This window comes from Melospiza georgiana, chromosome 17 (assembly GCF_028018845.1).
Source record: "Melospiza georgiana isolate bMelGeo1 chromosome 17, bMelGeo1.pri, whole genome shotgun sequence".
Classification (NCBI taxonomy): domain Eukaryota; kingdom Metazoa; phylum Chordata; class Aves; order Passeriformes; family Passerellidae; genus Melospiza; species Melospiza georgiana.
The window spans coordinates 13,224,135-13,235,983 of NC_080446.1; the positions used below are offsets into that span (position 1 = coordinate 13,224,135).

General features: G+C 52.2%; 1 protein-coding gene across 2 annotated transcripts in view; it reads left to right on the forward strand.

Annotated features, from left to right (window-relative positions):
* Nucleotides 1-11,513, forward strand: part of RALY (RALY heterogeneous nuclear ribonucleoprotein) — a 138,727-nt gene extending 127,214 nt beyond the window's left edge. For both annotated transcript variants that reach the window (XM_058036132.1, XM_058036131.1), the window contains 6 exons: nt 1,516-1,563; nt 2,554-2,711; nt 4,624-4,737; nt 5,992-6,137; nt 9,625-9,673; nt 9,898-11,513. In XM_058036132.1, the coding sequence (XP_057892115.1) occupies nt 1,516-1,563; nt 2,554-2,711; nt 4,624-4,737; nt 5,992-6,137; nt 9,625-9,669 (511 nt within the window). In that variant the 3' untranslated portion in view covers nt 9,670-9,673; nt 9,898-11,513. The remainder of the gene's footprint in view (nt 1-1,515; nt 1,564-2,553; nt 2,712-4,623; nt 4,738-5,991; nt 6,138-9,624; nt 9,674-9,897) is intronic.
* The last annotated feature ends 336 nt before the right edge of the window (nt 11,514-11,849 follow it).

The following is an 11,849-nucleotide window of genomic DNA, read 5'->3' on the forward strand; positions in this document are numbered from 1 at the left end:
ATATTCATACACCTCATACATGATGCATAAACTCCATTCAAACACAGGATTCTGTCTGGTCAGCGTCAGCTTTTTCCTCTTAATCCTAACAGCATCTTCATGGCTGAGCAAGGCAGGAAGGAGTTTGTTTCTTCTGAAAATGGAGCTTTAAATTCTCTTTCTCTGAAAGATTTAGGTGTCCTGTAGCTGCCATCTGGTGCAAGTACCTCCTTTCTCAAAAAAAAATCCCACATACATAGTTCCTATTTTAACTACAAAAGTTATCTTTTAAGTACAAAACTACATTTACCATACTATTAAAATGTTAATACAGCACTACTAACCAATACAACATAATACATATAGTAAATATCTGTGTAGAACCATACAGTAGGCACTTTTCACACAGTCAGTTACTGAAACTGAGCCCTGGCTGGGAAGCACAGTGCCACAACAGGCAGGACAGAGCTCCTGGGATTCCTGGTCCCAGCCACACTTCCCACCAGCCAGCCCAGTCAGCCACGTTGTTGTTGTTGCCATTGTCAGAGATGCAGGAGCCCAGATGAACTCTCAGCTGCACTCCCGGGGCTCATCCTGCCCTGTCCCCTGTCCCTCTGCTCGGCCCTTCCCTCTCCCCATCCATCTCTCATTCTTTTCAGCCATTTCCAGGAGGCAGGACAGGCTTTGGTTTTTAGGGCTGCATTCTGTTTGTGCAGAGCAGAGGGGAGACCACCAGCACCACGTCTGAATTAGCCATTAATTGAGTGTTAATTGTGTGTTAATGAGCTTAGCACGCCAGAGAAGGGTGCTGGGTTCAGCTGGGGCAGCTGCTCCCAGTGTGTTGGGTGAAACCTCCTGATTTGTGCTGCCTTGTGAAACACCAGCTGCAGCAAGGGGGAAAGTGTTGGTGTCCAGGGAGTGGGGAATGCTTCTGCTTTGGGTTAAAATGCAGCTGCAGCAAGGGGGAAAGTGTTACTGGGTGTCCAGGGAGTGGGGAACGCTTCTGCTTTGGGTAAAAATGCAGCTGCAGCAAGGGGGAAAGTGTTACTGGGTGTCCAGGGAGTGGGGAATGCTTCTGCTTTGGGTAAAAATGCAGCTGCAGCAAGGGGGAAAGTGTTACTGGGTGTCCAGGGAGTGGGGAATGCTTCTGCTTTGGGTAAAAATGCAGCTGCAGCAAGGGGGAAAGTGTTACTGGGTGTCCAGGGAGTGGACAGTGCTCCTGCGTTGGGTTAAAATGCATCTCAAGCTTAAGAAAGCAGGACGTGGGCATTGTCTGCCTGGGGGGAGAGAAGTTAAATCAATAAATATCCCCAACTTTTCTCCACACACATCTTCTTGCTCCTCCTTGAGATAAGCAGGTTAACACCCTCTGGCCACACCACCCTCCTCTGCCTTCAGCCCCCCAGTCTTCCTCCCTGCAGCCAGGAGGGTCCCTCATGCACGGGATCCAGTTCTTCGTCCTCGATGGCCCAGCAGGCAGTGAGGGAGCAGCAATAATGAATTACCAGCACTAATTAACCCTGACTGTCTCTGCAGTGGCTACGACTTCGACTATGACTATTACAGAGACGACTTCTACGACAGGTGAGACCCAGCCTGAGGGGCTCTGTGGGGTGGGGGCAGGAGGGATTTGGGGTGTTTGGAAAATTAATCCACAAACATCAGAGGTTCATATCCAAAAAGGAGACAGAGGAATCATTTTACTTTATTCCAATAAAGGGAGAGGCCATGGGGCATTCCCTGGGATCTCTCTAATTTTTGGAGGACTCAGCCTCCTTTTTATCCCAATTTCCCAGCCACATTTCCCTTCTCTCTTTCTCCATTGCCTGTGGTACTTGGGAGGTTCAGACTTCCCAAATTGCCTGATAACAGAGATTTCCCTCTAATGTATAACCCTCCCTTTTGATTTTTAATTCTTATAAAATTCAGGGGGTTTTCTTCCCCATTGTTTCTTTCATCTTTCAATATCCAATTTCATTTATCAGCAAACCTACAGTTTATTTGTAAAGGCAAATATCTTTTTCCATTCATCAATCAGTGGAATCCTTCCCATTGTTTCTTTTATCTCCCAGTGCTGGTTTTATCTACCAGCAAACCCACAGCTTGTTTGGAAAGACAAATCTGCTATTTCTCTCAGGGGGGCAGGAGGGGTTTGGGTGCAGGGGAGATTTGGGGGCAGGGGGCATTTGGATGCAGGAAGGGTTTGGGGGCAGGGGGGGTTTGGGTGAAATGAGGGATTTAGGGACAGGAGAGGTTTTGGGTGCAAGGAGGGGTTTGGGAGCTGAAGGGATTTGGGGCCGGGGGGGGGTTGGGGGGAGAGAGGATTTGAGTGCAAGGAGGGATTTAGGGGCAGGAGGGGTTTGGGTGCAGGAAGGATTTGAGAGCGGGAGGGGTTTGGGGGCAGGAGGGATTTGGGGTCAGGGTGTCCAGCCCAGCCTGTGGGGTGCCATCCCATGGCCCCTATCCCTGGAATGGCCGCTCGGCGGGGCCGGGGCAGCGCTCGGCAAGGCTGGGACACCGCTCGGCAGGGCTGCCCCGGCCCCAGTCGCCTCCCCTCCTCTGGTTTCCCCTCAGGATTTTCGAGTACCGGGGCCGGGTGTCGCCGGTGCCGCGGGTGGTGCCCGTGAAGCGGCCGCGCGTCTCCATCCCGCTGGTGCGGCGCGTCAAGGCCTCGCTGCCCGTCAAGCTGTTCGCCAGGTCGGCCATCGCCAACAGCTCGGCCAAGATCAAGTGTGAGTGTGGGCCAGGGCTGGGGACAGCGCGGGGAGCTCCAAAAACGCCTCAGAACGGCTGGGAACAGCAGCTCCCCTGTGGGGATGCACATAGGGAAGGCGATGAGATGGGGATTCGGTGTGCTGGTCAAAGAATCCGAATTTATTGTGGGGTACAGCTGCTTATATATTCTACTCCAGCCACTACAAGGCTCAGGTTTCACAGGGAGCTCCCAAAACCACCTCACAATGGCTGGAAACAGCAGCACCGCTGTGGGGGTACACCTGGGGAAGGCGCGGTGTCAAGAGATGGACAGAGAGAGAGGGGATGCAGGCTGGTCAAAGAATCCGAATTTATTGTGTGGTAAAGCTGCTTGTATATTCTATTCCAGCCCCTAAAAGGCTCAGGCTTCATGGGAAGTTCCCAAAACCACCTCAGAATGGCTGGGAACAGCAGCCCAGTTGTGGGGTGCACCTGGGGAAGGTGTGGTGTCGGCGATGAGAGGGGGGTTCAGTGTGCTAGTCAAAGAATCCGAATTTATTGTGGGGTACAACTGCTTATAAATTGTGTTCCAGCCACTGAAAGGTTCAGGTTTCATGGGGAGCTCCCAAAACCACCTCAGAATGGCTGGGAACAGCAGCCCAGTTGTGGGGTGCACCTGGGGAAGGCGATGAGACAGGGATTCAATGTTCTGGTTGTGAAAAACGTCAGTCATCTGTTTTTAGAATTTTAAAAGTTTAATAGTTTAATAGTAGTAAAATGATTATAAAAATAGCAATGTAATTAGAGTTATAAAAACTTTGGACAATTAGGATTAGGACAGCATGAGACAATAGAAACAAAGAGTTACTGACAGTCCGGGTACCTTTTTCTGGGCAAAATAAGCCTGAAAAAGGACACACATTAACAGAGGATTAACCCTTAAAAGTAATAACCTGTTGCATATTCATACACCTCATACATGATGCATAAATTCCATTCAAACACAGGATTCTGTCTGGTCAGTGTCAACTTCTTCCACCTAATCCTGATGGTGTCTTCAGGGCTGAGCAAGGCAGGAAGAAGTTCATTTCTTCTGATAAGAGAGCAATAAATTCTTTTTCTCTGAAAGATTTAGGTGTCCTGTGGCTGCTATCTCAGTGAGAGTCCTTTCTTTAGGGAAAAAAATATCCTACATAGCATAATTTCTATTTTAACCTTATGTTATAACTTATAACGTAAAATTATATTTAACACATGACTTAAGAAAATTAATACAGCATTACTTTCTAACATAACACATATAATATTAATTTTAGTATTTGCAAAAAGCCAGTCATAAAATACGCATTTTTCACATTGGGTAAAGAATCCAAATTTATTGTGGAGTACAAGTGCTTATATATTCTACTCCAGCCACTAAAAGGCTTTATAAACTAAAAACATTCCTGATGGCAGCTGCATTACTGGATTTAGAAAGGCTGCCAGAAGTGTAATTGTACTGAAAATTTTGATTCTTATACAATAAGATAGGAAGTGGTAGGGAGAAACGTTTTTCAAGTTTTAGACTGATTTCTTCCCATGTATTTAAAATTAACGTAAAAATCCAATTTCACAGAACCCAGGAGCTTTACTCCTTGGGGTTCCAGGGGTGTTTCACGAAGGTAAAGGATCTGATTTGATATGATTTGATTTGCTTTCAGAAATTTTTAGTGTAAACATTAGTGTGAAGTTCTGGAGGAGCTGTAGTGCAGGTACAGCCTGGGGTCAGGCTCTGCAGCCTGCCTGCACACAGCACTCCAGGCTCTTTTGGGAGCAGCTTCCCTGCCAGTTCCCAGCCTGGGCTTCTCCCTGATTTTCCTGCCTGCTGAGGGAGCTGCCCTGGGCAGGGTGTGGGGTGGGATTGCTCTGCAGGGTGCTGAGTGCCTTCCTGTCCTTCCTTCCTCCCCCCAGTGAAGAGCAGCGAGCTGCAGACAATCAAAACGGAGCTGACACAGATCAAATCCAACATCGACGCCCTCCTGGGCCGGCTGGAGCAGATTGCTGAGGAGCAGAAGCTCTCTGCAGGTCAGTAGGGCTGGGGATGCCTCAGGGCTGGCCTTGGGCATCACACATTCCTCCAGGCTCTGACAGGGAAGTGTCAACCCCCAGGTTCCAGGGCAGAATCACAGGCCAAAATTACACACCAAAATTCCTGAAATTGCAGAGTTGGGGTTTGAAATTATGAGGATTTTTTTGTTTTGTCTTTTTTTTTTAGCTTGCATTTTTTGTTCTACTATTCTATTTTACTCTGTCATATGCTATCATTATCCTTTTCCTTTTCCCCTTTCCTTTCCTTTCCTTTCCTTTCCTTTCCTTTCCTTTCCTTTCCTTTCCTTTCCTTTCCTTTCCTTTCCTTTCCTTTCCTTTCCTTTCCTTTCCTTTCCTTTCCTTTCCTTTCCTTTCCTTTCCTTTCCTTTCCTTTCCTTTCCTTTCCTTTCCTTTCCTTTCCTTTCCTTTCCTTTCCTTTCCTTTCCTTTCCTTTCCTTTCCTATTAATTTCCTATCCTATTTCTATTTTATCCTCTCCTATCCCATATCCTATCTTACCCTTTCCTATCCCTTTTCCTATCACTGTCCCATCCATATCCCTGTCCCAATCCCTATCCTATTCTTATCCCCACCCTATCCCTATTCCTATCCCCCCTATCCTATCCTTGTCCCTGTCCCTATACTATCCCTGTCCCTGGCTCCCACCATCCTGCTGGGGGATCTAGAACCTTCTCTGCCCTCTCCACAGTGTCCCAGGCTGCCTGCTTAAAATCAGCAGACCCCCCCATGGCAGGAAGCATTCCCACCATTATTATTTCCCCCCCATCCCAGTGGATGTGGGGTTCTCTGGCCTGGGGGTCAGGCTGTGTCCCCAGCTGCCATCCCTGGCCCAGGGTCAGGCTGTGTCCTCGTTTCCCATCCCTGGCCCAGGGTCAGGCTGTGTCCCCATTACCAGCCCTGGCTCTGTGGTTCAGGCTGTGTCCTCGTTTCCCATCCCTGGCCCAGGCTCAGTCTGTCCCCATCCCTGTCCCAGGCTCAGTCTGTCCCCATTCCCCATCCCTGGCCCAGGCTCAGTCTGTCCCCCTTCCCCATCCCTGTCCCAGGCTCAGTCTGTCCCCGTTCCCCATCCCTGGCCCAGGCTCAGTCTGTCCCCGTTCCCCATCCCTGTCCCAGGCTCGGTCTGTCCCTGTTCCCCATCCCTGTCCCAGGTCAGTCTGTCCCCATTCCCCATCCCTGGCCCAGGCTCAGTCTGTCCCCATTCCCCATCCCTGACATGGCTGTGTCCCCACAGAGGCCCGCAAGAAGGTGGAGAGCAGCAAGAGCGAGGTGTCCCAGGAGGACACGGCCTCCGAGGCCGAGGCCACCGCGGAGGAGCCGCTCAACGGCGACGAGGGCGAGGAGGAGGGGCTGGCACGGGAGGAGTGTGAAGATGAACTGGTAAGGGAGCTTGGGCAATGCATCCCTGCAGCAAAGGAGGGGGACACAGCTTTACTGGAACTTGCCACATCCACAGGAAAAGTGGTTTTTCCATCCTCCAAAGAAATTGCAGTATTTAAATCTGATTGTTGGCACAGGTTGTTCTTCCAAGCCTGCAGAAGCACTGCCCATGCAAACACGTGTGGAGGTGCTGAAGAAACATGGTTGGCTCTTGAATATCAGACATTTATCCTTGATTTCACAGCTAGGAGTGGTTTAAACCAATCCACTCTGCTCCCAAGTGATTCTTAGATGGATTTAAACACACCACGAGGACAGGCTGGGTTAGATGAGCTGCATTTGCAGTGCCCTTGCAGCTGACCAGACATTCATGGAGTAACAGGGGGGTTTGGATTGGAAGGAACCTTAGAGAACTTCTCATTCCACTCCTGCTATCGGCAGGGACACCTTCCACTGTCCCAGGGTGCTCCAAACCTGTCCAGCCTGGCCTTGGGCACTGCCAGAGGCAGCCACAGCTGCTTTGGGCACCCTGTGCCAGGGCCTCCCCACCCTCACGGGGAGGAATTCCTTCCCAATATCCCATCTGTCCCTGCCCTGGCGATATGAAGCCATTCCCCTTGTGCCAAGTCCCTCTCCAGAGGCACTTTTCCCATGGCACAAGCCAAGGTCTGACCCCAGCCCCACTGCTCCTAGTCCTGCCCCAAACAGGGATGTTCCTGGTGAGCCCAGAGACAAATGTGTGCATCTGGGTGGGAGCCCAGTGTTTGGGTACAGGACAGGCACTGTGGTAACACTGGCTGCGCTGCCATTTATCCCAAACCAAAACCCTGCTGAGAACAGGACCAGCTCCAGATGCAGGCTGAGGGCAGCAAGGTGGGAGGACATGACCTGCCCTGAGTGGCCCCAGGAACAGCTGCAGTCCCTCCCCAGCCCAGCACTGGTGGCAGCAGAAGTGAGGATGAAGCTCAGCATCCCTCTCCTCTTCCTCACCCCTGATCCCTGGGTGCCCACACTGCACATCCACAGCCTTAAACTGCTCCAGCTCCAAACACTCCCAGATGGGTTGGGCTCTCCTGCCCATCTGGGTGAGGGCTCTGAACAGGATCCTTGAGCTGTTCCAGGGCTGGAGGGGAGAGGTCACTCCAGGCACTGGGAAGAAGAAAGGCACAAGCTGTGTCGGGAAAAGGAAGGCCAGGCTTGAATTACATCAGGGCAAACAGATGGTAGACATTAGAGGGAAACTTGCTGATGTTAATGATGATAAAGAAGCACACAGCCTGTCAACAAAAAATGTGCACTCCTCTGCCTTTGCAGGGGTAAGAAAACACTGGAGGGACATCTGCTGGCAGTGGTTTGGGAAGAGCTGGTCCTCATTAAGAGGAGAAGAAAAAGATGACTGTTTCAGCTCACATCTCTATTTTCTGGAACTCCCTGGTCCCGATGTGGCATCAAGACCAGAAATGTTCCACTGCCAGCCTCAGACAGGCTCCTGAGTGCTGTGGATGGTCAGGGCAGTGTGTGCAGGGAGCTCATCACAGCTCACAGCACTGAGCAGTTCCTGCAGTGACTCCTTTATCCCACACCCCAGTGTGGCTGTCACCATGGCCCTGGCACCCACATGGGGTCCCTAAAATCCCTTTGGCTCTGAGGGGCAGGGGGGTTGCAGGAGAAGAGCCAGAGGTGACTCAGAGCTGAGGGAGTTTATTGAGTTCTGAGCCATAAAATTGCATTTGGAAAACTCAGATTAGTGGTCAGTACTATTTACTACACTTAGTAGGGGATACAGAGATTATTGTGTATTAAATGTCACATGTGTGCAAAACATGACACCTGCCAGCCCATCAATGCCTGGTGTCAGCTGAGGGGTGTCTTGGGGGATGGCCCTGCTCAAGGGGAGATCCCTGCACACAGAGGCATTTCTGGAGGGAAAGCTGAAGGACTTCTGATGTGCCCAGCACACTGTGGTTGATTTGCAGTCAGATTTTCTTCTGGTTTCCTGCAGTTTTGGTCATTTATCTGCCCAGTCTGCATCTAAACAGTTTTTGGGCTTGGTGCTGGGTGCCCACTGAAGTCTCACACCACAGGATCTGGATGTCCTGGCCTCCTTGGCCTCCAGAGATGTCTCACATGGAATTTTACCAAGCAGATCCCTGAACAGCCCCAAATCTGCTCTCTCAGGTTCAGGGATCTGATCCTGCTTTTGGTGTTGATCCCTTCTGTGGTGTACTTGGATTCACAGTCCCATGGCTCTGCAGCCAAGGCTTCTCTCCACCTTCACATCCCTGACCAGGTGTCCTTGGCCATCAGGAGCCAGAATGATGCCTCCTGCCCTGCTCAGCTGGGTCAGAACTTACTCTGGATGCTGTCCCAAAGCCTTTGTTTCTTGCTCCAGCCCTGCTCCACCCCACAAATGCCAGGGGGTGCGCGTTCCCCAGGGCTCTGTGCCCCAGTGGTGTGCAGGGGGTGCCTGCCACGGTGTCACAGCTGGCTGTCACCCTGGTCCTCCCCCACAGGAGGAGGATCCCAGCCCATTCATTCCAGGGCACATCCAGTGCCACTGGCTCTGCCTGCCCTGAGCAAGGCCACCTCCCCTGGCTCTCAGGCAGAGCCTGTTCCCTTTCCTTTCCCTCTGGAGCCCCTTGTGTCCCTGCAGAGAGCTCCTGGATCCATTTCCATCCCTGAAATGCCCACCCTGCACAGTTAAACACCACTGTGAGCACCCCATTCACTCCCCAGTGCCTCTGCTCTGCTCAGCAGCTCCAGGAGCAAATTCCACTGAGAACCATAAAGGCTGGAAAACACTTCCAAGACCATCAGGGCAGTCCAAACACATGCTGTGCTTTCCAAAGCCCTGCTTGGGGAGCAGTTCAGCACCATTATTATTATAAAGGCCATTATTGTGGCCTTTGGAGTGCTGGATGAGTGTTACCATTCTGGATGATGAGTTCTGCTGCAGACTGGGACCAGTTCCTGTGCTCAGCAGCAGAATCAGGATTTGCCTTCATGGACTGAGGCACCTTGGCAGCACTGGGCAGTTCCAGGGAACAGAAACAGGGTGAGAGGAAATGGCCTCAAACTGTTCCAGGGGAGGTTTAGATTGGAGATCAGGGAAATTTCTTCACTGAAAGGGTGGTCAGGCATTGGAACAGCTGGGGAGTGAACATCTATGCTGGGTTAATGGTTGGATTTGATGATCCTGGAAGTCTTTTCCAATCTGAATGATTCTGTGGTGTTACTTCCAAGCCCTGGAGGGGATTGCACACCCCAGGGCTGTTTGGCAGAGCCATTTCAGCATCAGGAGCCAGGGGAAGTTGGTGTTTTTGCCAGGTGTCCATACCAGGTGTGTTCTGTGTTCATCCATCACACTGAGCACCCTGGCACTGCTGTCCCACAGCAGGGACCAGCTGGTGCCCACAGGGGAGGTGTCCCAGGCAGGGCAGGAGGGACACAGGGTGATTCACTGTTTGTGGTTCCCTTTTCCCTGCAGGAGAACAGCCATTACACAGACGTGGAGGATGCCAGGCTACAGTAACCAGGTACAGCCCCGTGCTGCTGATGGAGCCAGAGCTCTCCCTCTGTGCCCCTTGGGCCTGGGGGTTGCTGCTTCAGGAGAGGCTCTTTCCCACTGATCCTCTGTGTTTTCCTAGCATGGAGCTTGGCTGCTCAGCTGGGTCACTGGCCAGCCCTTCACCCCCTTTCCTGAGTGACAAATCTCTGGGGTTCAAGCACAGTGCTGTAGCTCCCCCTTCTCTCCTTGCAGCTGTGAGCAACAGAGTGAGGAAAGCACGAGGCTGAACCCTGTCCTGGCACGTTGAGCAAGGCAAGCTGAATGGAAGTGCTGCTGTCATCTCTACCTGGCATTCAAAGGAGAAACATGGCCCGACATCTTCCATCCATCTGTAAAGCAAAGGCAAAGAAAACTCATCCTCCCAGCAGATCCCCACCACCCCTGCCATGGATTTGGAGCTCTGCAGGCAGCAGAGGAGCTCTGCACAACCCAGAGCCACCACAGAGAGCAGGAGTGTCCCCAGGCAGTGTTGTAGAGCTGCTTGCAGGAGAGCAGAGAGCTCAGCCCAGCCCAATAAAGACATTTTCCTGTGTGAGGTGAGAGCCAGAGCATTTCCTAACTGAGGGAGGAGAAGTGTTTCAGTCTGGACAGTTTGTGTTCTTGTGCTGAAGGTGCTGTTGATCAGAGGCTGTGGGGGGCTGTCCTCCAGCTCAACCACCTCCTGCCACCTCTCTGTGCCCCATGAGCTGCTGAGTGTCCACAGTCACCTCCAGGTGCAAAGGAGTCGCTGCTGGAGCAGCTGCTGTGCTCTGGGAAGCTGCTTGAGGAGGGAAGGGGAGAGGAACTGCAGGAAATCAAGTGATCCCAAGCAGGAGAGAGCAAGCAAACACCACCCTGAGTGCTTTGGTGTCCTCATTCTCCACCGTGTCAGGGCTGAGCACCCCTCTGCAGAGTGAGGGGCGGGAATGAGACCCTTTCCTTGGACCAGCTGCTCCTGGAAGGGATGTGGAGCACCCAACTCCTACAGCCTGGAGCCAGAGACCCTCCCTGGCTGCCCACACCTCCTCCTGCTGCAGTGAGGGCATGTCAGGAGCGTGGTGTGACCCCTCTGCTCCTGCCTGAGCTCCATGGCCAGGGTGACAGCGTGCCCGAGGCTGGGCACAGGGAATGAATGCCCTGGCACTGTGGCTGTGCCTGTGCAGCGCCTCCCCTGCTCCCAGCTGCCAGCTGCTGCTGTGCCCTGCCCCGTGCTGGGAGCAGAGGGCTCCTCCTGGGACCCCCACAGCCCAGAGGCCTCAGCAGTTCTCTCCTCTTTGTCCTTCCCGGGCTCCTCCGGTTCTTCTCCTTTGTCCTTCCCGGGCTCCTCCCGTTTTCCCGGGGGCTGAACCTCACACAGCACTTTACTCCTCACACCTGGTGTGTCCTGCCTGCCCCTTCCCCTCCAGATCCCCCACACACAGCAGTGCTTGGAACCCAGAGCAGAGTCCACACCTTCCCCCTGGCCTGTCACAACACCTGGGGGATCCTGAGTGCTCCAACCTCATCCACAGCATCTCTTGGAAGGGTGAAGGGAAAGCAGCTCCAGGGGTGGCACTGCCCTGCCCCTGGGGCCATGCTGGAGCACGCATGGCTCTTGAAGCACAAAGTTTTCTTTGCATTTCTTAGTTTGGGCTGCTTGAGGAGGGCTTGGAGGGAGCCCCGTGCTTGCCCTGCCCTGGCCCAGCTGCTGTGCAAGGTCTGCACTGAGTTGTCCTGAGCTGTTCTCCAGGCCTGGAGAGATGAGCTGCAGGTTTGGCTGTGAACTGACTGTGCTGCTGCTGTTTGGGAGAGGTGACCTTGTACATACAATCCTGTATAATAAAAGAAAGAAATCTAATTTGCTTTCCCTCTCTTCTCTCTGCCATACACACACACACACATTTGTTTCTTCTGTCTTTTTTCCATTTCCAAGCCTCAGGTCTGCCTGCAGGATTTACTTTCCCTTGCCCAAGGTAGATCCCACTGGTCTGAGCAAAACATCTGTGTTCACAGGAGTTCTGGGGTTTTCCCTGGAGGCTTGGAAACTTCTTTGATGCAGGAGAACAGGGGCCAAATCCAGGCCTTTAATCTCTGGATTTTTCACTGGTCCAGCTCATAACAGACAGAAAAGTCTGGCTGCTGTGCTGTGTGCCAGGCTGCACAAGCCAGCAATGCTAAAAACTGCT